General features: G+C 41.3%; 1 protein-coding gene across 2 annotated transcripts in view; it reads right to left on the bottom strand.

Annotated features, from left to right (window-relative positions):
• Positions 1-4,291: 4,291 nt before the first annotated feature.
• SYCP2L (synaptonemal complex protein 2 like) overlaps positions 4,292-24,109 on the bottom strand; it is a 51,948-nt gene continuing 32,130 nt past the window's right edge. The window contains exons 25-36 of one of the 2 annotated variants that reach the window (XM_065584954.1): positions 20,447-20,603; positions 19,191-19,240; positions 17,526-17,622; positions 16,178-16,254; positions 15,957-16,026; positions 12,763-12,894; positions 11,584-11,705; positions 10,010-10,104; positions 7,477-7,576; positions 7,328-7,386; positions 6,364-6,433; positions 4,292-4,705 (exon numbers count right to left, since the gene is read on the bottom strand). In XM_065584954.1, coding sequence (XP_065441026.1) covers positions 4,643-4,705; positions 6,364-6,433; positions 7,328-7,386; positions 7,477-7,576; positions 10,010-10,104; positions 11,584-11,705; positions 12,763-12,894; positions 15,957-16,026; positions 16,178-16,254; positions 17,526-17,622; positions 19,191-19,240; positions 20,447-20,603 — 1,092 coding nt within the window. In that variant the 3' untranslated portion in view covers positions 4,292-4,642. The remainder of the gene's footprint in view (positions 4,706-6,363; positions 6,434-7,327; positions 7,387-7,476; positions 7,577-10,009; positions 10,105-11,583; positions 11,706-12,762; positions 12,895-15,956; positions 16,027-16,177; positions 16,255-17,525; positions 17,623-19,190; positions 19,241-20,446; positions 20,604-24,109) is intronic. The other variant, XM_065584955.1, reaches the window with a different exon arrangement.

Here is a 24,109-nt window from a genome sequence, read left to right as displayed (position 1 = left end):
TATCACAGCATTTATGTGCAAACAGAAGTGTTACTGCACAATATATTCGGTAGTGTGTGTATGTCAGAAAATACAATCCCAGAACTTACAAAGCTGCACTGACCTTCCCGCAGGTGGGAGGAGCATTTTTGGTTTTAATTTTTCCATCAACCTTTTCAGGAATAGCGAGTACAATGTTTATCTGTAGCTGTTTCCTCTTCCCCTCCTCTCCCTCCCCGCCACCAGAACAGGAATCATGCTTCCAGCTCATCAGCTAAAGCTATCAAGATGTAGATATGATCTTCAGTAAATGATCAATGTGCAAAGAGACACAGACTACACACTATGTTACATGATCTTCATAGGCAGGAATAGAATAATCTCCAAGGAGGCTAACTATGATGAAATTAGACACTGACAGATTTGGGTCATACCAATAGTAGTTTTGGTTATGAACGCTCTGTAATTTACAGCAAAATATTCCCTTGATTTTAACTGTCACCGTTAGCCAGAATCTGTTTTATAAAGCTTTGAACTTCATATAAATCATTTATAAATCTGCACTAATTAAATTCAACTTGAAAACTAGCCATGAGAATTCTGCAATTCATATAAAATTCCAGCAGTTTCATTACTATTTAGGCCCCAAATCAAGCTCATTTAACATTTTTGCAAAGGCACATTTGAAGGTGATCTGATGCAAATACATTTTTTGTTTAAAAGTTTAAATAGCAGCAATTCACGAGAACATTACTCCATTTAAAAAGACAATATGGACAAACTCAGCTGATGAGCTTTCTGTACATAAGTACAATGCGATTATTTTAAATTGGTGCTTGTCGTTGAGCTCCACATGACAAGCCCAATTCCATGGCATTGGGTGCATATTCAAAACGCCTCATTGAAACGGCTCAAGAGATATTCAATACGCCATCATTTTCAAAGTGAAAAGTGCTGAACTTAATGTGCGTGGAGTCATCTGGCAGAAGTTGTGAAAACTGAAGCTGTATAAACACACAAGACCATTGCAGGTCTAGCTCTCTTGTGGGCGAAACACAAAATATTAAGATAGATTGGAAGCAATTTTCTTAATATTGGCCTCCCACTTTGTCTCTGTGCCAGCTGAAACCCTCACACTAGCTGCTGTCAGTAAAGTCCACGGATAACTTTGTATCCCACTGAGTGCCACTCCCAAATTCCTTAAAATCTCTAGGGGAATGGAAGCAGAAACATCCCATCAGAATATGTTGTATTAATTTGGATAGAATAAGATTGAGAGGTTTTAATATGACCTTGTCACTCTTCAACATTAAAACTAGGGTTACCATATCTAACAAATAAAAAAAGAGGACCCTCCACGGGCCCTGGCCCCGCCCATTTCCCCACCCCAACTCCGCCCCCTCCTCCCTCCCACTCCCAGCCACCGGAAAGGGCTGCCCGAGCGCTACCAGCTTCACGGTTTGCCGGGCAGCCCCCAGACCCTGCGCCCCCGGCCGGTGCTTCCCCAGCGCAGCTGGAGCCCGGGAGGGGAAGTGCCCAGCCGGGGGCGCAGGGTCTGGAGGCTGCCCAGCAAACCGTGAAGCCGGTAGCACTCGGGCTTTGGGCAGCCCCCTTGCCTCCGGACCCTGCGCCCCCCAGCCGGGCACTTCCCCTCCCGGGCTCCGGCGGCGCAGGGTCCGGAGGCATGGGGGCTGCCCGAAGCCGGTAGCGCTCGGGCAGCCTGGCTCTTAAACAGAACCGAAGAGTCAGGGGAGGAGCAGAGCCGCCGCGGGAGGGGAAGTGCCTGGCCAGCATTTTCCCGGACATGTTCGGCTTTTTGGCAATTCCCCCCGGACGGGGGTTTGAGTGCCGAAAAGCTGGACATGTCCGGGAAAAAGAGGACGTATGGTAACCCTAATTAAAACAGTTGAAAAGAAGGTTCAGGGTTTCGTGTACAGAGACCTCAGCCTGCTTACTACCATGGCAATTACACTATTAAAAAAAATCTTTTAAACCTTGTATTAAAGATAAAGAAGGAAAATCAGTTCAAGCATTTGAAATGCAAAGTATTAAATAAGGCTTTTGTTTGATCATCCCTTGTTCCCTTTCCCTTTTGCTGGACAGAGGTTTTTTAAAAAGAACCCTTCCTCCCTGCACGCCCCCCACCCCTTGCCTGACAGTCTTTTAAATGGCATTCAAGATAATAAACTGTGCTTTTGAGGAAGAAGTTAGCAGAGATGGGCTGTTGTTGCAAGAGGCCAGTCCCTTCTGCTAGCAGACAAAACAAGGGGAAAGAAAAGAACATAGAAAAGGCAGCTTCTGTCTCTGGTGTTGACTCTCATTTGCAAATTCATTGCTTGAAAAAAAAAAAAAAAAAAAAAAACAACCAGGAACAGCTCATGGTCTTATCTCCTACTCAGAGACCTGGCAAACTTGTATCAGCATTGGACTTTTTAGCTGCCTTTTTGGTCACCGTTTACAGCAGCATTGCAAACTATGCAGTCTTGGCCAGCTAAACAAGACTACTGTTAGACAGAAAGCAAAAGGAGAGAGAGATAGGAAAGATGAAAAAAATATGGCAGGGAAGAGGAAGAGAAAGAGTGTCTCGCATCCCAAGTTGTGTTCAGGATTTAGCTAAAGCCAGTGGAGGTGGTGCAGCCTTCTGGCTCCCTCTGGTTTGGTCAGGACAAGACATCACTCAAGAGTAGGAAGAAGAAAGTCTCAGGAGATGGCAGGGTGGTAGTCATGATGGAAGCTCATGCCTTCCCCTTCTTTCATCTTTCACTCAGCCAGCATTCACATCCCCTCCTTTAAGTCAGCCAGCATTATGGTAGCCAACTTCTCTCCCCCCACCCCACAATCTCTTTTTGAGGATCCCCCAAAAAGGAGCGATGAGTGGAATAATCCATCCCCTCATTAATTTATCCACCAGTTAGGCCTAATTTTGGACATGCCAATTTTGGTTCATCGATTTCTAGTCCTACCCTTCTCTTATTTACCAGGCATGATCTTAACACAGACCTTGAGTTACATCAGCAGGGCTTTTAGTTTGGACTACTTTAGTCAGTCTCTCTTTTGTTCCCCTCCCCCCCCCCCCAAACAATAGTTCTTGTTATGGGTTATTGTGACATTTTATTAATTTTCACTCACTTTTCACAGTTGAGCTCACAGTTGAGCTCACAATTATGGTAAATGTGTAGGCCCAAATATCACAACAGACCCCTTCCTTCACCCTTCAGAGCCAGTCCTGGTGGGGAGAAGGTTGTGGGGGACCAGGTCATCCTTGTCCTCAATGGCTGTCTCAGTGCTGCCGGAATTTGAAAGGTTGTGGACAGCCATAGCAACTTGCAAATTTACCAAGTTTAGGTTTCCAGTGAAGTCCTTGATACCGGCACCCAGTATCTCTCTATAGGTCTGTCGCATCTTACGCGCATTTAACATGCACGATTTCAGCTTTACGCGGTTGGCAAAAACAAAAACAAAAAAGAGAAAAATAACAATTTTAATACTGTACCTGTAGTGCGGGCGATTCCGCCTGCCATTGAACTCAATGTAATTTTGACTATACGCGGTTTTTGCTTTACGCGCTAACCGTGGAACAGAACCCCCGCATAAGATGAGACAGACCTGTACTTTCTGTTATACTATTAACTATTAAATGCAGTTTGTCTGTACAGGGCAAACATGATTTCTGAACTCCATTTAAGTAGGAGTCTCCATTAACTTAACTTTGCTTAGGCTCTGTCCAAGCCCTGGAAACATTTCCTGAGAGCCAACATTCTCTCTTCCCCGCGTTTTGGGCTCCCACAGGCCATAGACACGAGCCTCTCCAGTGCCAGCCAGCTTCAAAGTAGAAGGTGCTAACTGAAAGACCATGGCTTCAAAGCTAGAGAGGTGGGAGTCTGGGGTTGGAAACCTGGAGCCCAGTGAAGAGCATGGAATCTTCTAGACCCAAGAGAGGCATCCTTGTGGACTTTGAAGTCTGCCAGTTGGGATTGGGGGTGGGGGTGCGCACTGGAGCTCAGATTTCAAAGTCTATTATGGCAACTCCCTTGACATCAGGTGCACATAGGAGGTAAGTGAGCAACAGAGTCAGAGATGCACCCTAGATTACCCATTAGGCCCTGGTAATACATCCCAGCTAACCAAAACATAAGAATAACAGGCTTTCTTAAGTTACTAAAGGGTTAAAAAGATGGAGAAATTGATATTTTTCCTCATTTAGAGAAAATTTTCTCCTTTTTATAATACAAAGAAATGAAGGGGATTTTAATTGTCACAAGGGAGCAACATGTTGCTTAAATCATTAAAATGAACAGCCTATAGTGACTAAAGGAGTTTATTTGTAAAGGTATTAACAAAACGTCTAATGCAATCCATTTTACATCAATTTGTGATATAAAGCATGTGTAAGTATATCAAGTATTTGGATTTCTGTTCATCCTTGAAACTCATCAAATATAAGTTGGACCTAAAGGTAGCACTGCAATGAAAGGAGACATCTGAGAAATTAGCAGCACCTTCTTTTAAAAAAAGTCAAAAATAGCATCGTAATTATTTTGAGAGGGGAGAGATTGAGGAAAATACATCTTCCATATTTTCCACAAGACTCAAAGTTCTTCTATAGAACTTTGTAAGGTGTGTGATGACTTCAAAAACTGTTTTACAGTACAATAGTGTTTTGTTAATCAGAAGCAACAATGAACACCTTACTATTTTCTTCCACCTTCTCCTGTGGATGTTCATACTGCAGGGAGAAAAACACAAGTATTTTAGAAAAAAATATGAGCATATTAATATAAAGACTTGCAAAAGTAATCTGGAATTAATTGAAATTTAGAAATCAATTAATTTTTGTAAACAACCTGTGTTTTATTTTTAATTGCCAATTGTTCAGTGAAGATCATAATACTGCAAGGTACTGAGCATCTTCTGTGATGTGACAACTCCAGGATTCAGCATTCTACATTTCACTTTCAAAAGTGCTGCCCACAACAGAGCAAAGGGCTGCACTCCCTCCACTGGCAAGTGCTTGCAAAGCCATCAGTTTCATGGGAAACAGAATCGTGAATTCAGGATCTGACATGTAAGTGAAAGATGGTTTTCTCTGAAGTGCCACATGAACATCATTTTAGCTAGTATAATTATCATCACTAGCATACGGTTTACCCTCCTTGGCATGGGGACTTGGCCTTCTTGAGTTCCTGAAGCACCATGCACACCAATAGCATTATGCACAAATCATGAAAACCAGAAGATCCCACCATCACAGGAATACTAAAGCAGTGGTCACAAGCTTCTAAAGCTATGCCAGAGACATTAAACAGGTCTACATATAAGAAATGAACAGTGGAACTAGTGTGTGGGGTGGGGGTGGAGCTTGATAAAACCTTTGTAATTCATCTATAACATTTTGAATGTTTAGTTCATCTGAACACGCTGTTAAAGATTCTCCTGATAGGAATCTATCACCTGCTCAATGGCTTATGCAAAAATATGTAGCTTAGATCCTTGGTAGAGTCATAATTCAGCATGAGTTATAGCGTCTCCTACTGTAAAAGGAACCAGTATTTATTTTAGAGATTTTTCACATTTTACAAAAATTAGGGTTTGGATTTTGCTTTAAAAAAATAAAGGAAACAGGCAGAGGCAAGAGAAAATGCAAGTGACCTTCTACAGTTATTCTCTTTAAATAATGAAGTGACCACAGGAGAAGTATTATTCTAGCACTTTAGAAGATTAATGGCTCTATTATGCCATTAAATCTTAGACATAAGTAATAGTCCCAAGAGGAGCCCCAGAAAGGAAAATCCTTCCTTGTCCCCCCTGGGTGATGGTAGAGACCCATGGGGGCACTAAAAGGAGGTATGACTGTGCCTGGCCTTTTCATGGTATGAATGCAAGACGAGACGGACTGGGCAAAAGGCTAAAAATGGCACATAAAAATAATACAAAACTGCAGAATTGGTTAACTGGGTCCACAAAATGCTGATTTCACTGTTCAAAGAAGAAACACCAAGGTGACTTTTTGGCAAGAAAAAGGACAAAAAACATGAATTAGGAAAAATCTCATCTCAACAACGTTGGTTGATCTAGAGTCTGTTTCAGAACAAGCTGAAGTTTTATCATCAACATGCATCATGTTTAACAGATCTTGTAACGAGCCGTTTAATAGGTTGGGGAAGGATGAACTGTGCTTATATGCACAGTGTTCCACAGCCAACCATCCCAAAGCATGTTGAGCCAGACGATGAAACATCCTAGATGGGATAGTCTTGCCTTATCTACTTAATGGAAAAGTTTCTCATTAACAATTCCTCAGCAAATAGAATCATACTTCATTTGCTTATCAACTGCTCCCCAGCTCAGAATCCGGATACAAAGCGGCTGGTGTACAGCACCTACCTTTGTATTTTGTATTGTATCTTTAAAACTCCTTGCAGTTTCTTCCAATACTGAATCCATAGACTGAATCCTGGAAGAAAAATAAAACTTGGAGAATCTCATTGGCTGGCCTCATTTCAGTGTGTCCATGCTTACTGTTTCATAAATAAATTCCTGGGATTCACCTAACTGCAGCTCAAAGGCCAACACAATAGCTAGCATAAGGAAAACCCTAGTACCAAGTGCACACGGCTCTCACTGTTAGCCACAGAGTGAACATGCTTTAATTTTGTCCGCTGTTACCTAGACTGAATAGCGAGAGCCTCCAGCCTCCTCAAGAAAACCATTTCAGAAATTTGGGGGGTAAATGCATACCAGACATGCTCTCAAATACAGAAGATAGGGACCAGCCCTCTGGCACCTCCTCAAAAATCCCAGTCAGAGGCCAACTGCTCCAGAACAGAAGATACTGGAGCAAGGATGCTGGACTTGACAAGCTATTTTAAGGTGGTAAGGAGGTGTAAGGACCAATTTGGGGGAGTCAAGGGTTTCATTTGCATTTTGGGTTTATGCAAAACCAAAACTCCAGGGAAGCCTGCAAAGAACTACCACCACATTACAGTTTGCGAAACCTGCTAACCAAAGTAAGTTACTTCAAGCACATGTAAGCAACATAAAGGTGGTCCTGTACCAAAACCTCAGATCCAAACACCTGAAAACTATGGAACTATTTAAATCCAAATTTTGCTGCTCTGGTCCGTATCTGTTAGTTACAGGTTTCCAAGCAGCACTGGTTAAAACAGAATAAAAGCTTGTTTCTCTCACCAACAGAAGTTGGTCCAATAAAAGATATTACCTCGCCTACTTTGTCTCAGAAGTAATGACCAGCATCAGAACTGATCATTTAACTAGATGACTAAGACTGAGCAAAGATATTTCCTATCTCTAAAATGACACATTTAAAAGACAGCTGGAAGATAAATACCTTTGCTTTTGATGATTACAGAAAGAGCTCAGTTTGATGGACTGTTTATTCCAAAAGTCCTACAAGAGTTTCCCAAAGAGTACATGTGTTATTTTGGAACTGGACATACAATCCATGTATGGGTCAAAAACAAATTAAGACATACACACCACTGTGTCCTTCTCAAGGATGGATAAAATTTGAGCATCCTTCTCAAGATTGGCAAGTTCTTGGACAACCACCTTGTGGAAGTTCTCCAATTTATTCAGTCTGTAGGCAATAAATATAAATTCAACATCTTTAAAATGCAGTGTCACAAGACAGCAGATGACTGCTGCAAGTTGGTTTATGTATTTTGCAGGCTTTGTAAGGAAAAAAAAAAAAAAAACAAAAGCAGGTGTTTTCTTTCCAACCCAACATCAGCTGATTTTTTAAAAATATCTATTTAGCAGAACATAAACAATGTGTTACAAGATAGCCAGCACAGGAAATACTATGCCAAAAAACGGAGTATACGTCTTCAGACAAGTGCAAGGGCAACATATTGCAAAGGTAAACATAAGGAAATTCTTGGAAATAAGGCAAAAGCAGGTACATTTCTCAAGTCAGAACTATAAAAGAAATTAGAAATAAAAAAGAGAAATTAATGGAGATATCCCATCTCCTAGAACTGGAAGGGACCTTGAAAGGTCATCGAGTCCAGCCCCCTGCCTTCACTAGCAGGACCAAGTACTGATTTTGCCCCAGATCCCCAAGTGGCCCCCTCAAGGATTGAACTCACAACCCTGGGTTTAAGCAGGCCAATGTTCAAACCACTGAGCTATCCCTCCCCCCTGGGTTTAACAGGCCAATGCTCAAACCACTGAGCTATCCCTCCCCCCCCGGAACTATCCCCAGGGACATACATTGCCAAGATACCACAGCCATATACACATGAGCAAGCAAGAATAATTTGCACACATGGGGATTAGAGGATTCAGGGGATTGGTTATAGAACGTAAAGGCTTTACCTTCCTAGGTTACGGCTTTTAGGTAGGTACATGAACAGTACGTACCATAGATGTTGTACTAGATGGCAGCTTTTCAGTGGTCTGCATTAGACAAACATCTCTGTCCAGCTCATAGCAGGCAATTATAAAAGCCACTGACTCCTACTGCTCGTGAGCACCACTAAAGTCAGTGGGCCAAAGGTGCAAACGCATGCTTTAAGCCCATTTTACAGTGGGTTTTGGCACAACAGGACAACAACTTCATCAGCCCGGCTCCTCTGAAGAGTATATTAATTCCATGGAACTATCCAGCGATATCACTATTAAAATGGAGCCTGTTGCTGATCAAGCATGTCTGTTAGTGGGGACACAAGGCCATTCACCAAGTTTTCCCAATTAAAAATATTCTACTGAATTAGAAAGTGACAGAGAGAAAGTAACCTAAGAGCTGGGTGCATTTTTTCAAATCTGAAAACTGACAAAATTTCATAATTAGAAATAAAGACCAAAAGTTTTGATTTTTTTTCCTGTTAAGTAGCGGTTTCCATTTCTGACTGGTTCTAGAAAAATCAGTGTACAAAGGCACAACAGCAGTTTTCTATTATAAACCCGCTCTAAACTTCTGTGAGAGAAATTAACAGATTTTTATCGTTGCTTCTGCATTTACTTTCATCAAGACAAGGGCATAGTACCATGCAAGCGATATATTTTATACAACAGTGATACAATGGGTAGTACTTGCATCCCGTGTAGTTTATAAGTTAAAGGTGTAATACTTGCCACAAATTTGGAACTATTTCACACTGCCAAATCCCACACACTGATGCACATTTGCGAGCATATACGTGAGAGATGTTCATGATTATTCTGTATCAATATTGATCCCAAACTGTGCTTGTGCATTATTTATATACATACATATACAATTAGATTTATATTTATGCAGTTAAGCACAACAGCTTAACTGACTATAAAGATGACATTAAGAGTATGAAGAGCTTTCTAGAAATTGACTTCTATTTAAACGGGAGGCAAGTGATGCCGTTTGAGGATAACAAACAAAAATAATTTAATGGAAGCATACTTTTTAACCTGGCCTGCCAGTCAATGGCACACAAAATGCCTCTGTTGTCCATTCTCTTGGCTCCAGTACCCTTTGCATTGACTCCATGCGCATTGCCCTTGCAGGGAAAGTGGGTCGTGCACAGGGCCGGCTCCAGGCACCAGCCTGGCAAGCAGGTGCTTGGGGCGGCCGCTCCGGAGAGGGGTGGCATGTCCAGGTATTCGGCGGACAGTCCCTCACTCCCGCTCGGAGCAAAGGACCTCCCGCTGAATTGCCGCCACAGGTCGCGATCGCGGCTTTTTTTTTCCCCCCTCTCTCCTTTTCTTTTTTTTGGTCTGTTTGGTGCGGCCAAAACCCTGGAGCCAGCCCTGGTCATGCACGACATTGCCTACACATACAGCTCCACGAGTTCGGGAGGGATTCGCCTATACGTGAACAGCCCCATTCATCACAAACGAGTGAACTTCACAGGAGCTCTGCTCCCAATGTTGTTGCTTTTTAAACAAGTCAGATACTGTCATTTTGTTTTGTAACCCTAAGAAGTGCAACACTTTACTGCCAAGTTCTATTACAAAAGGCATTCATTTTTAAGGATTACTAGAAAACTCATGCAAAGTTTAAGCTGTTTTTGGCACATAGCAAACTAGTTACCTGCATTGATGTATCTGATTTAATAAAGCGGACACACTTTTTTCAGAGGTCTTCAAAGCATTCTTTGCACAAATCTCCATTCTTTTGTACCTGGACTAGACCACAATATATACATCTTAACATACAATATCAAAACAAAAAACACTAAGTCTAAAACTTGTCCATCCATACATTTGTACTGGTTTAGTTGAACTGGTGCCACCCCTTATACGGCAAACTTATTTTGGTTTAGTTTAAACCTATTTCTGATCAACATAAGCTAAACTGAAATAAGACACAAATAAAAAGAGTGTCTACACCAAGGTTCACACTGGTTTAACTAAATCAATTTACTTTTACTCCTTTACTTATATCATTGGAACTCTGTAGATAAAGCCTTAAATTACACAGAGTATGCTACAAGTGAACATCTAACCCATAAAGAGATCAGTTTACTACCTGAGAAGTTACTAAGGGCCTTATCCTAAAGTCCTTACTCACACCCTGAAACGGGACAGAAGGGCTGCAAGATCACACTGTTAGTTAGCACCATCTCAAATCAACAATAATATGAATTTTTCCAAGTGTGTGTTGGGGTCATAACCAAGTTCCATGGTAAATGCAACTGCATGCATGTAATATAAATCCGAAGAGACATGTCTAAGTCCTTATGAGTTTGTCTATACAGCATCTTGGAGCAAGCCTTCCAGCCTTGGTCAATAGGCTTGAGCCTACAGGGTTTGTGGCACACTCTAAAAATAGCAGTATAGACAGCGCTTTGAAGTTGTGACTCAGGGTCTGAGGCCTACATCCTAGCCCGAGTAACATCTTCAAAGTGCTGTCTACACAGCTTTTTTTTTTAAGAGCACTAGTGCGAGGCTCGCTAGCCCAGATCTGTTGACCCAGACTGGGAGGTCTGCTCCCACAAACGCCAAAATGCTGTGTAGACATACCTACAGGTCTACATAAGCTCTAACTACTAAGTCGGACTATATAGTTTTCTGTCTCATTACAGAAAAAAATGCTTAGTTTATGGACATTACTGGTCACTGTTCTGTCTGAACAGTAGCCAATAATTTCCATAAATTAAAGAATCCACCCAAAACAATACAATCTCTATCTCCACCCACCGTATATGTACACGCATACACTCTAAATATATATGTGGCCCCAACCCTGCAACTAGAAGAAGTAGGTATGCCACTATTATGTTGGGATAGGATTAAAAAGTGTTGTTCCTTTCCTTCTTTCCATCAAATTATTTGGAACATCTAAATACAACTAAATTGACATCACAGAATAAAGTTTCATTTAAAAGAACTCTCCGTTCCAATTAAAACCATCCTCTCACAACCAATCCATTACTGCCCCTTGGACATTTCTGGGAATAGCTGGGCCTTGCAGCATACCTAGATGTGGTGGGATGAGCTCCTGAATAAATTACTCTCCAACTAACTCCCTTCCCCCAGTTGTATTAATTTAGGGACAGTAAGGTCAGGCATCTCAGCTAATCTGCTGTTTGGTTGCTTTGTTTAGGTATATGCATACCACACAATGGATACACACTAGGAAAATCATGCACACTGTAGAGTTACCCAGAATGTTTTCGTTAGTTGTTTGGTAAAGCTTTCAAAGGCAGCAATGACACCAGAATCACTGACGTCCTCATGCAGTATCTTGGAGACAAAGATGTCATCTGATTCATCCGATTCCCCACCTGCAAGAGAGAGGAAGGTGCAACTCCATGCAAAACGTTTCTAAAGCACTCGAGCAGACCCGATCCTAATCATTATCTGTTGCACTACACCACATTCCTTCACTCCAACGAGATGCAAGTGACAACCTATGTTAGGGGTGAGACGGTGTTTCATGGTCACTCTTCCAAAGTTCTTGGAAACTGAAGTGGAACAATCTCAAAATGGAGGAAGTCTGAGAAGGAATTGTCAATCTATTACAAACGACTGCATTGTAGAACAGATATTTGGACACCAACCAAGTACACAATGTATTAACATGTAAATATGGGGCAATCAGACCAAAAAACATTGGGCCTCCTAATATCTTACTGATGAGCAGGCTTGTTTCCAGACAAACACACTTTACTAGGAATGGAAACTATGTACAGAAATGCGGCAACAAAATGCCCTGCTACTCTCTGGCTGAAACCTGTGACAGCCCCATCCTGGGCTCCTTTGCTTCCGTTCCCCAGAGGGAAGTGTGTCCGAGGAAAACCAAAGACTATACACTCTTCATAAAGTGTGTGGTGTCTGCACTTTCAGGCCCTGATACCACTGCTTTGCCTCTTGTGTAGTTCTTTACAGTCACTTTGCGTTGATGTAACCCACTCCCATTCTGATTTGGTAGTGATTTCCATGTACTTTCCACAAAGGTTGCTAGTAACTGTAGAAGGGGCAAGACAGTGGGCTCGACTGTCAATGAAGTTGACATCTGGGCGCAGGTACACTTGAAACTGCTGTCATTTCTGGGCATTGATATGTCAATTCCATGCAGCTTCCCCACCAGAACTTGCAAACAATGGGACCAGTTCTCCTCTCATTTACACCTCTAACTCCATTTATTTCCATGGAGTGAACAGTTATTTACACTCTTGCAAGTTCACAATCTGATCCACTATCTACCCCATTAGAATGGCTCACTCGTAAAGGAGTTCACTATAGTTCTGTCTAGGCTTGGACACAAACTACAATTTCAGTCAATAAGGCCAAGTGACAAAGACTTTGAAATGCTCATTTTAAACACTGGCTTGGTGTTACCTGTTTGAATCTCCTTTTTCTTCTCTATTGAATCAAAAAGTTTTCTTGGCTCAGGGGAAATGCCAGGAGATGACTGACCCATTTCCCATCTTGAAAGTTTGCGCTTTTTAACGACACCACCAGGCGATAGATCTAAAAGACAATAATACCGGTACAGTAGAGATCTAGAACTTAGTTCCACATTGAGTATTTAGCACGACTGCACAGTGACCTACCACCCTTGCAATAGCTAGCACTGCTTGCTGGTTTACAAGAGTCTTGGTGAGCAATCTGAATTTATCTGAGACATTGGTTGCGCATCTCTGCAGGACAGTTTGGAGTCTCCTTATTCCTCTGCACAGGCTACCTGCATCGTCAGACCCTGCACAGCCTCTGCAGAACTGCTGCTTCTCCCATGCAAACATGGCTGGAGGCAGGAGCGCCGCCAGCTTTTCTGCTGCCCCAAAATGCCGCCTCCCACAGAGGAGGTGGAAGGTCCCACCGCCGAAATACCGCCACTGTCACCGACCCCCAAATTGTAGCACCCGGTTGCCTAATGGGTTGCGCTGGCCCTGGCTGGAGGAGTGAGTGGACGAGGGCAGTGAGTGCACATAGCCTCATCACCACTTCTTCCAGCATGCCAGCAAGAGCAGCTGGAGAGAGGAAAATAAGGGTCACAAGTAAAACTTCAAACTTCACATACCAGTTTAATGCTATTAGGACTTGGGCTCATCTAAGGAGATGGAAGCCATATTTTAAGGAGGAGATTTATAAAACCAGTCCTCATTGTCAGCTTTAATGTTGTGCGATGGATGGTGTGTGCATGGTACATGTGCTTTTTGAAGTTTACGCAGGGCTAGGAGAACAGAAGAGAAATAGGAACTCTGTGGATTATTCCTAAACTCGGTAAGGCAGTGCACAGCAGGAGCAGCTGGGGCCCCTGAGCGGCTCATGAGCTCTACAAGGCAGTGGTATCTTGGGGTGCTGGCACCCTCCCAGAGCTCATGAAGTAAATATTCAATTACACCCCTAAGTATATCTCCAAACAAAAGCACTCACAATATCACCATGCATGTTCTCCATAAATAACCTTAACTCTGCCACCAGATAGCCACCCGACCATGTAATAGGATTACATTTACACTGTAGACTAGAGCTATCACAACTGCTGACTTAAAGCCACCATTAACCGCAAATGATAATAAATTCAGACACGCTGACTCCCTTCTCTCCTGTCTGATAATTAAGAAAAGTGCTATCCTGATCTGGTGTATGGGTACTCATAGGTTACATCTACACCTGGTGCAGGGGAAGTGATTCCCAGCTTACATAGACACACCCACTCTAGCCCTGCTTGAGTTAGCACACTAAGAACAGTAGTTTAGCTGCACTAGCACAGGGAGTGGTGGCATGGGCTAGACTCCCTGAATACATACCCATGGGTTATGGGCAGATTTGTACTCAAGGCGGCTAGCCCATGCCATTGCTGCTGCCCACGCTACTCTGGCTGGCATCTCATCTTGAGCATCTCCTCTTGAGCAAAGCTAGTGCAGGTACGCTTACTCGGGCTGGGAACCACACCCTCTGCTGCAAGTATGGACGTAGCCAGAGGTTCACTTCCTACAAACATTGGGTGGATATACAGCCTGTATCTGGAAAGTGAGGTCTCAGACTCAACAGGTTTTTGGTGTGTGTTTTTTTTTAAAACCAATAGTTCCTTGGTATACCATATATACATAGTAAAATAGTAGCAACCTTACAGTGAACCATGTGTTTTATCTGGTAATTGGATCAGTGTCGAGAACATTTGCATGAACACCACACACCAAAACCCTATTGTTGTTTCGCTAGCATACAACTGGTTTTCTTCCAACAAGGAAGGATGTGCTGCAGCGCCACTTGAATAGCAGATTAGAAAAGGATTATGTGACTTCATCTTCACTGAAAACATGTCCTTACATGTCACTGGTAATGTATTTACTTCGAGCAGATGACAGTAGTTTGTACTGATGCTTTTTAAGTATGGGAATTAAATATTCACAAACAGCTTGCAAACACAAGCAATACCCCACCGTTAAATTGTACACAAAATAGGTTACAAGAGGGGGGGAAAGATATATATATATATAAAAAAAGAAGTGATTAAAAGGAATTTCTCTTTCACTAAACCCAGGAAAAATTGTTTGATTTTGCTTCAACTAAGATTTACAGCATTGTCAAGAAGCCGTTCTTACAGAACACCTTTAAAGCAATAAAAGTCATTAGCGACTTAATGAAGAACTGAGTGGCCAGGCAAGATATGGGTCATGCACCACTATCAGCATGACATTCCATTTTGACGCCTCAGGCCAGAGAACCTGAACCCTTATGCTTCTCTAACAAGATGCTAACCCTCCACACGCTCTTGGCTTTGCCTTCTTCTAGTTGCCAGATAGTTATGCAAAGGCCACACAGAAAGTGTTAGTAGAGAAAAGTGCTATGGAAAGACGATCCTCTGAAGATCTTCTGCTTCCTACAGAAGCAGTGTCATATTGCTAATTACAAAGATAAAGCACACCCTCAAGATAAATACAACTATACATACACTCTGCTACAAATGAATTGTGCTCACTCAAAAAAGACAGCAGATGGTAACCAAGCAAAACAAGAAAAGAATTGGATTTCTATGTGCTGGTGTTCAACAAGAGAGCAGCTAAAACATTTCAATATTGTGAAGCTTCACACTGTACTTGCCTTTAATAGAAATAGTGTGCAGTAAAACCAAAAAGGTTATTATTGGAAAGGGGTTAAATATAAAGGATAACCTTGAGCACAAAGTTTACCCTCCGCTCTTATACCTGGGGAATGTGACTGACTATTTTTGAATGAAGTGTTGATTTAATTACATCATAGTTCCAAATCTGTAATAAGGTTCAGATTTCCCCACCCTCACGCCATTCTTAGGGTCTTCGCTGTGTGTGTCTCTGCTCAAGATAGTCACATTACTGACCAACTGAGGACAAAAATAAATATGAGAGCACTAGACAGGAGTAAAGTTGTACAAGAGCTACAGCATGGAATTAACAGTCTCACAATTTGCACAAGAAAATGAAGTCTAGTCAGACCCTTGACATATAGGGGGAGATTTTCAGAGACGAAGGGCAGTTAGGTGCTCCACTCCATGCAGTTATGCTTTTGAATAGCTTCTGTGTTTACTTAGATGGTGTCTACTATACCTGAACCTTTTCGTTTAAATTTGGAGACTTTATCTTCTCCTGGTAATTTACTGGATACCTCTGCATATTTCTAGAGAGAGAGATGCATTGCATTAGCTCTGTATATGGGGGGGAAAAAAGGCCACCTCATTTCCAAATAAAACATATTGTTCTCTAACTATTTGTATTAAAAGTAATATAAACAGAATAGAATAGGGTAAAATAAGTACTCTAAACCTCACCTTCTTCTCTCCAGCATCAGAATACTCATGGGAAGATGCACTTAATGGTAGTGTCAGATCGTCTGCTTCCAAATCATCTGAAAGAAGTGCATAAGTGACGTATTATTAGTCAGGTAATACAGGCAATTGATTTTGGATTGTATATTGACCAAGTCAATATCTCCGTGCATTGAATAGTGAGTAACAACCACCACACCACCACCACCTTCTTCTACAATCAATATATGAGAGAGTGCTATTGTATTTTGAGCTGCAGTTGAACAGCATTCTTTTCCCTTCACAGGACTGCTATAGTGGCAATACACACATCTGAAGCAATACATACATCACTATCTATTCCAGCCAGTATGCTCCTGGAGGGAACAAAGTAAGGAAAAGAAAAATGAAAATACTTCAGAGTACTATATATAAAATTCTGTACTACCAGACAAGCTACAAGCAGGGACATGACCAGCAGGATAATTTTTATGATGCCAGGACATGAAAGGAACGAGATAGCATTTTATTACAGTAGCTTTTTCAGACATGGAGACATTACGCTGTAAAAACTGTTGGACAGATAGCTAATTTTTCCAGCCCCAAACCGTAAGGTTTAGCATACCATAATATACATCACACTAGCTCCAAATATCCTAGGACACAACAGCATTGTGTATGTAGATCCATAACTGCTATATAGTTATTTGCATACAGTAGAAGCACTGAAGGCGGTATGTAAATGTATGACAGATACACTAATATACTTACAGTTTACAATGTAATTTCAATGCAACAGATCAGTGTTAGGAATTTTAACGTCATAAGAGAGACCAGCATTGTGGAATGGAAAAATCTTCAGCAAAGATTTGTTTCAAGTTTAAAACAATACAAATCATTAATCAGTTTAACGGCCTCATTACAAATTTAAGAGTCCTAGTCAGAAAAGAAAATTCCAATTTTCACAGACTTGGGAACTGAATACGAACTGAACATCTGTGGCTCAAGTGCCAGAAATCCTAAATCTGATTTCTTCCCCTTCCTCTCCCCTCCATCTATTGGGATTGGAAATTCAAGCATGGATGACAAACCATCAAAGCATAAGCATAAGCAGCCCTACTAATGTAGTGATGAGCTGAGCCGACTTGAACCTGTGTATCAGGGAACAAAATATCGCTCAGTGCCCCCCTCCCAAAACAGCTTACCTAAAACACTGATGAAGTCTCACCACTGCTATAAGAGGTGCAAGTAGGCAGGAATTTATGGGGTACAGGGGGATAAAAGAAATATAAAATGTATGTGGCCTCTTTCTAGTAGACTGTATGGGAAGGGTAGGGGGGGGAGGGGAGAAAACAAACATAACATAACATACCAGGGAGCTCCACTGCAGAGAAATCAAGCCTCATTGCACTGGATTTAATTTCCTTCTTCAGCACTTCCCTGTGCATTGTTGGTCTTGAAACAGCAACCTAAAATATATGTATTTTAAGTACCTATTTTATTCAAGAAGTAAAATTAACATTAGTAGTAACTAGGCTATTAGCATGTCTAGACTCCTAGAGGGAGATTTCCTGAAACACCCAAGCGGTTTAGGAACATAGGCTCCATTGATTTGCAAAGGACTCACGCTCTTAAATCTGAGGCAACTCTAAAATTTCCTCCTTAGCAAGCAATTACAGCTCAAGTCATTCTTCATATGAATGACCACAAAATGTTTTAACAGAGCAGAAGGAGCGAAAATTTAAGAAGCCTGATATAAGCTTTCTGAAGTTTGCAAAAACATGATAAATAGTAACTATCTTAGACTTCATACAGTATCGCCTATGCTCACAAGACATGGCGCTAACATTTGGAACACTAGAAAAGTTTGGCATCATTACTGTCCATTGTTTGAAGTGTAGTTTGGCGGCATGCCATGCAGCCTGTAGCCATGTTTATGGCCCATATTTCTGAATCAAATGGAAACATTGATTTGAAGTGAGGGTTATCCAGGGAGCATGTGGGAGTATGGGAACATGAGCCCAAAAAATGGCCGGAGGGAATCTGGTCTACCACTGAAGGAAGTGGGACAGGAGGCTCAGACAAAAACCAGAGGAAGGAGGGGAGAGGAGAAACAGTGTCGGGATAGAGGAGCACAGGGCCAGACATGAGGTTCCAAATATTCAAATAAGCTGCTGTAGCTCTTGGATGCTTATCTGAAATTGAAGTACCACTGGGTTTCCAAAGCTGATGTTGGATTATGCATGCTAATTCCTGTCCTGCTCCCAAGAATGACAGGTAAATAAAATCTAAGTGAGGCTCATTTGGGGTAGAAGTTGTAAAATTTTACATGTTCCATATGCCCCTAGGCCTTAAATCTCCAACTAAAATACATCTTACCCCTAATCTCTAGCAGATTCCTTACTAAAGGTAGAGGAGAATGTAGGTAAGATCCTTTAGTGAACATTGCTTTGAAGTGTGTAGTACACACTAAGGTGCACTCCAGGACTGTCACTGCACTGTAGCAGTGTCCCCATGGCTAGTTACTGTGAAGCAAGCTGGTGCACTGTAGATTCACACTCTGGCTTGCTGCACAGTCACTCACCCTGTAGACAAGCCTTGAGATGCAACACACCTACAGCTAACAGCTCAGTATAGCTTGATGATAGCAGACTACAGTAGTTGACTAGTCTATTACTATATGTCTATGACTAATTATGAACTATATGTTCCCTCAAAAAATAAATAAATATTTAGGTTGTATTTGAAAACCCAGGTACCCCTCTACCCTGATATAACGCTGTCCTCGGGAGCCAAAAAAAAAAATCATGTTATATTGAACTTGCTTTGATCCGCCGGAGTGCGCAGCCCCGCGCAGCGCTGCTTTATCGCGTTATATTTGAATTAATGTTATATCGGGTCGCGTTATAGCGGGGTAGAGATGTACAACTCTTGATATTTACCTAGCTACATGCTACATATTCATCCCTTAATATGCTTCACATAAGTAATGCATGAGCATCAGTAGCAGCATAATCTAAATACCATAGCATCTTACTTTCTTTGTGTGGTAATCACTGCCACTACTTGCAGATGATAACGGCAACACTGTAAGAGAAAAAGAAGGTTTTAACCAATTATTGGAGACATTGCACACTTTTGCTCCTCACCTGTTGATTTACAGTTATCTGCAACATGGTTAAGTCTCATTCAGTTTTATTTGGATTTTCATAGCACGTACAAGGCCCAACTTAACGACATCTCCATACTAAAATGTTAAAAAAAAAAAAACACTCATTTGCTCACAGAGCTGCCCATTAGCACAAATGCAAATAATATTAAGACCATTTCATCCTCGAACATCTGGGCAAAGAGGTGGACCTTGCAGCTTGTCTGGAAGGGCAACAAATCCAAAGTCTGGCGAACAAGTGTGGAGAAATGGGAAGAGGTCTTAAAGTTGAGGGACCCGCACTGAGGACATTCTGCTGCCACTTCCTTTTATTTTATTTAACACACAAACACACACACACACACACACACACACACACACTCTAAAGGGCTCCATCATGAGTAGTTGTGCTCTTCTCATCTCCTCATGCCGATGGTGAGGAGGTTCCAACCCATTCAGAAGATTATAGGTTAAACTCAAGGGTGTCAGAAACCACTGCTGATTATGGAGCACTGGAGCGGTGTACTGCTTGGGAAAGATATACGGTATATGATGTGAGAGTGAAAGACATCATCAAAATTTAGAATGTCCATTTATATTTTTTTGCAGAAGATGAGCACTCATGAGTCTGAAAAAGTAAAAAAGTCGGCAGCCTCTTTCTGCAGCAAGTTTGGTTTCTGCTGGGTATGAGGATGCAGCCCCACGTAGCTCACATTTCAGCAATCTTAAAGAGACAAAGGCATGGAAAATTGAAGCAGGGTCCCCAACCTCAAGGAAAGCTGATAACATTCTTGCTGGGCAGAGATCAAAAGCAGCACTTTGAACATTGCCACTACCTGAGCATCCATGAGCACCCCAATATCTCATTTTATACCCAAATTACAAACACGTGTTACTAAGAGCTGATGCACTCCCTCAAGGCAGGGACAGGCAGACAAAAATCTTGGCCAAATCTTCCCTAACCTATTAGAATACCAGCATAATTTTAGTCTTGTGCAAACTGGGCAGTTTTCATCCAAGTCCTCAATCTCACAAACACTGCCTAACCCAAACCCAGACTTGGATATTTTCACCATTCAGTTTACACCTTTGTTACACAGTAGGTTACATCAGCTATGTTTTGCCACACATGACATAGTCCTTACCTTTTAATTTACTCCTGACCCTGGGCCTTCTTCGGGTATAATCTAGGGTTTTTGGTAGTGATTTTTTCTGAGAATCAAGGATCCAGCTCTTTTCACTGTGACTATTGCTTGCAGTGTCACGATTACTTTCGGAGAAAAGATGTTTCCTATAATCAGACTAAATATACTAATAAGTCAGTTCTAACTCCCAAAAACAAATGACGGTGCAAATCTTTTTACCATCAGATGAGCAACGGCCCACCACACCACCCTGTGTGGTGGGAGGGTACCAGACCTCCGGCTCGAGCCCAAGCCTGGAAGGCTACACTGCAATGGAACAGTCCCACAGCCCGAGTTCCATGAGCACAAGTCAGATGGCATGGGTCCATTGTGAGTGTCTAGTGGCTGTGTAGACATACCCTAAGTGTCTACAGCTGTCGGTCCAGCACCTCTTATCAGTATTAAGACCACATACACATTTGGGGTGCAGGGGCAGCCGCTACCAAATCATAATTTCAAGACACAGCAATAAAGTCACCAATGGACGCAGGTTTTTCTTTGCTGTCTAAACATACTCTCAGCTGCTCTGAATTACAAAACTGTAGCAGCATGCAACATAAGGACTGTCTATACAAACCGTTTGCCCATGGCAAACGAAGTATAAATCTACCTCAGGTTAGCCTACCAGCGTGCACCCAGCTGATGGGTGTTATCAGTTCATTAGAGTGCTTTGAGCTAGTTTGCTTTGAAAACAGGACTAGCTCAAATGTTCTAACAAACTTAACACATGTCAGCAGGATGCATATGGACAGACTATAGTAGGCTAGTGTGGGGTAGATTTACACCACAGTTTGCCATAGTCTAACTGTTCATGTAGATAAGCCCCTCAGCCCATCTATAAAGCCCAGTTCCCTGCTCACCCATCTCACTCATTTAAGGCTTCATTAGACACAGGACCCAGGCAGCAACTTACTTTCATAGACTTATAGATTCCAAGGCTGGAAAGGATTACAGTGATTATTAGTCTGAGTTCCTGTATAATACAGGCCATAGGATGGCACCAAAATAATGCCTAGAGCAGCTCTCTCAGAACAACATCCAATCTTGATTTTAAAATGGTCAGTGATGGAGAATCCACTACAACACTAGGTAAACTGTACCAATGGTCAATTACTCTTAACATTAAAAAAATTACACCTATTTTCAGTCTGAATTTGTCTAGTTTCAACTTCTGGCCATTGGATCATGTTAGAACTTTCTCTGGTTGATTAAAGACCCCATTATTAAATATTTGTTTCCCATATTCCCATGTAATCTAATCACTTGAACTTTCTCTTTGTTAAGCGACATGAGCTCCTTCAGTCTATCACTATAAAGGCATGATTTCTAATCCTTTAATCGTTCTCGTGGCTCTTCTCTGAACCCTCTCCAATTTATCAACATCTTTCTTGAATTGTTGACACCAGAACTGAACACAGTTATTCCAATAGCAGTTGCACCAATGCCAAATACAAAGGTAAAATAACATCTTTACTCCTACTCAAGATTTCCCCTATTTTTGCATCCAATGATTGCGCTATCCTTTTGGCCACAGCATTGCACTAAGTAGGTGCTCACGTTCAGCTGATTATCCATCACAATCCCCAAATCTTTTCAGTTACTGCTTCCCAAGAAAGCAGTGTAAGTATCCTGTAAGTATGGCCTACATTCTTTGTTCTAAATGTATACGTTTAGATTTAGCTATAGTAAAAATACATTGTTTGCTTGCACCCAACTTACCAAGCGACCCAAGTTACTCTGTATCAGTGACCTGTCCTCTTTGTTATTTACCTATACCCCAATTTTTGGGTCATCTGAAAACTTTATCAGTAATAATTTTATGTTTTCTCTGAGGTCATTGATTTAGAGAGTAGGGTCAAAAACTGATCCCCTGTGGGACCCTGTTAGAAACACACCTACTCAATGATGAGTTCCCATTTACAGTTACATTTTGAGACCTATCAGCCAGCTTTTAATCCATTTAATATGTTCCAGATAAATTTCATACTCTAGTTTTTTTTAAATCAAAATCAAGTCAAAAAGTATATTATATCAACACTATTACTTTTGTCCACCAAATTTGTCATCCCAAAGAAGATATCAAGTTAGTTTGAGAAGTTCTATTTTCCATAAACCTAAGGTGATTGGCATTAATGGCTCTCCTTTAAGGAAGTCTTATATTAGGCACTCCATTATTTTGCCTTGCATCAATGTCTGACTGACAGGCCTATAATTTCTCAGGTCATCTCATTTACCCTGTTGAAATATTGGCATAATATTAGTTTTTTTCCAATCCTCTGGAACTGTCCCAGTGTTCCAAGACTTAAAATCATCATTAATGGTCCAGTGAGTTCCTCAGCCAGCTCTTTTAAAACTCCTGGATGCAAGTTAGCTAGACCTGCTGATTTAAAAAGTGGAATAGATAGTGTGTTGTTACCATATGACTAAATCAACTGTTTTCCCCCAAATACAGAACAGAAATATTTATTGAATACTTTTGCCTTTACTACATTAGTAGTAATAGTTCTACCATTTCCTTCTAGAAGATTCTTTTTTGTTCCAAATATAATTTTTTTAAAATCCTTCTTACGGTCCTTAACTCTGCTGGCCATAGATATCTCCTTGTGTCCCTTTGCTTCCCTTATCATTTTTCTACAATTTCTAGCTTCTGATTTAGACTCATTACTATGAGCTGCCCCTCCAACCCCATTCTGCACCCACCTCCACTAGCTGCCTTCTCTTCCTTTCAAAACTGGGTCAGTTTTTAAACCAGTATGGGCTTCTTTCTTGATTATGACTTTTTGGCACCTAGTAAAATGTTTTTAAACAATTGCCAATCATCACTCTCAGTTTTTCAGATTAAATTCTTCCTCCCAGTTGTTTTCATAATTGTTTCCAGCTTTGTAAAATTAGTCTTTTTAAAGCACCAAGTATATACATATAACTGGACTATATGGCACTTCATTCTGCTTGCACATTATAAATGTGATTTAGTTAATGTCACTTGTACCTAATCAATTTTTAGTTCTGTCATCCTCTTATCTCTTAAGACAAGGTCTAATATTCCAATACTTTGTTAGATTAGGAAATTGTCATCTATAATGTTCAGAAATTCCATGGATATTTTAGTCCTGGCAGCTTGAGACCTCCAGCATGTGTCACTCAAACTGAAATCCCCCATGAATCATGCAGCTTCTTTCTTCTACACCTTATAGATAGGGGTGTAAGGAGCCGGTCATCATGTTCCCTTGGGTAATGTGGTGGTCTGTAGCAGACACCAACTAATACCCCATCTTGCACTTAATCTATTAGCACCTTAATCCATAAGCATTTAAGATAATTTTCTTCTAAGTTATCAGTGATTCAAATTGGTAAAGCCATTTTTGATGCGGAATGGTACTCCTCTTCCCTTCTGCCCACATGATCCTGCCTAAATAGATGATTGGCATATTAAAATCAATGACTATAATGTGAACCATCCCATCAGGTTTCAGTAATATCAACTAGATCAAATATTCTCCCATAAAATGAGCAATTGCAATTCCTCTTGTTTGTTACCCAGGCTCCTAGCATTGGTGTACAGGCAAATGAATAATTTCTTTTCTTCATGTTGTTTAGTTCCTTGATTAATTTTGTTCTCAACAT

The sequence above is a fragment of the Chrysemys picta genome, chromosome 2 (assembly GCF_011386835.1).
Source record: "Chrysemys picta bellii isolate R12L10 chromosome 2, ASM1138683v2, whole genome shotgun sequence".
NCBI classification, from domain to species: domain Eukaryota; kingdom Metazoa; phylum Chordata; order Testudines; family Emydidae; genus Chrysemys; species Chrysemys picta.
This window is presented reverse-complemented; position numbering and strand designations above follow the sequence as displayed.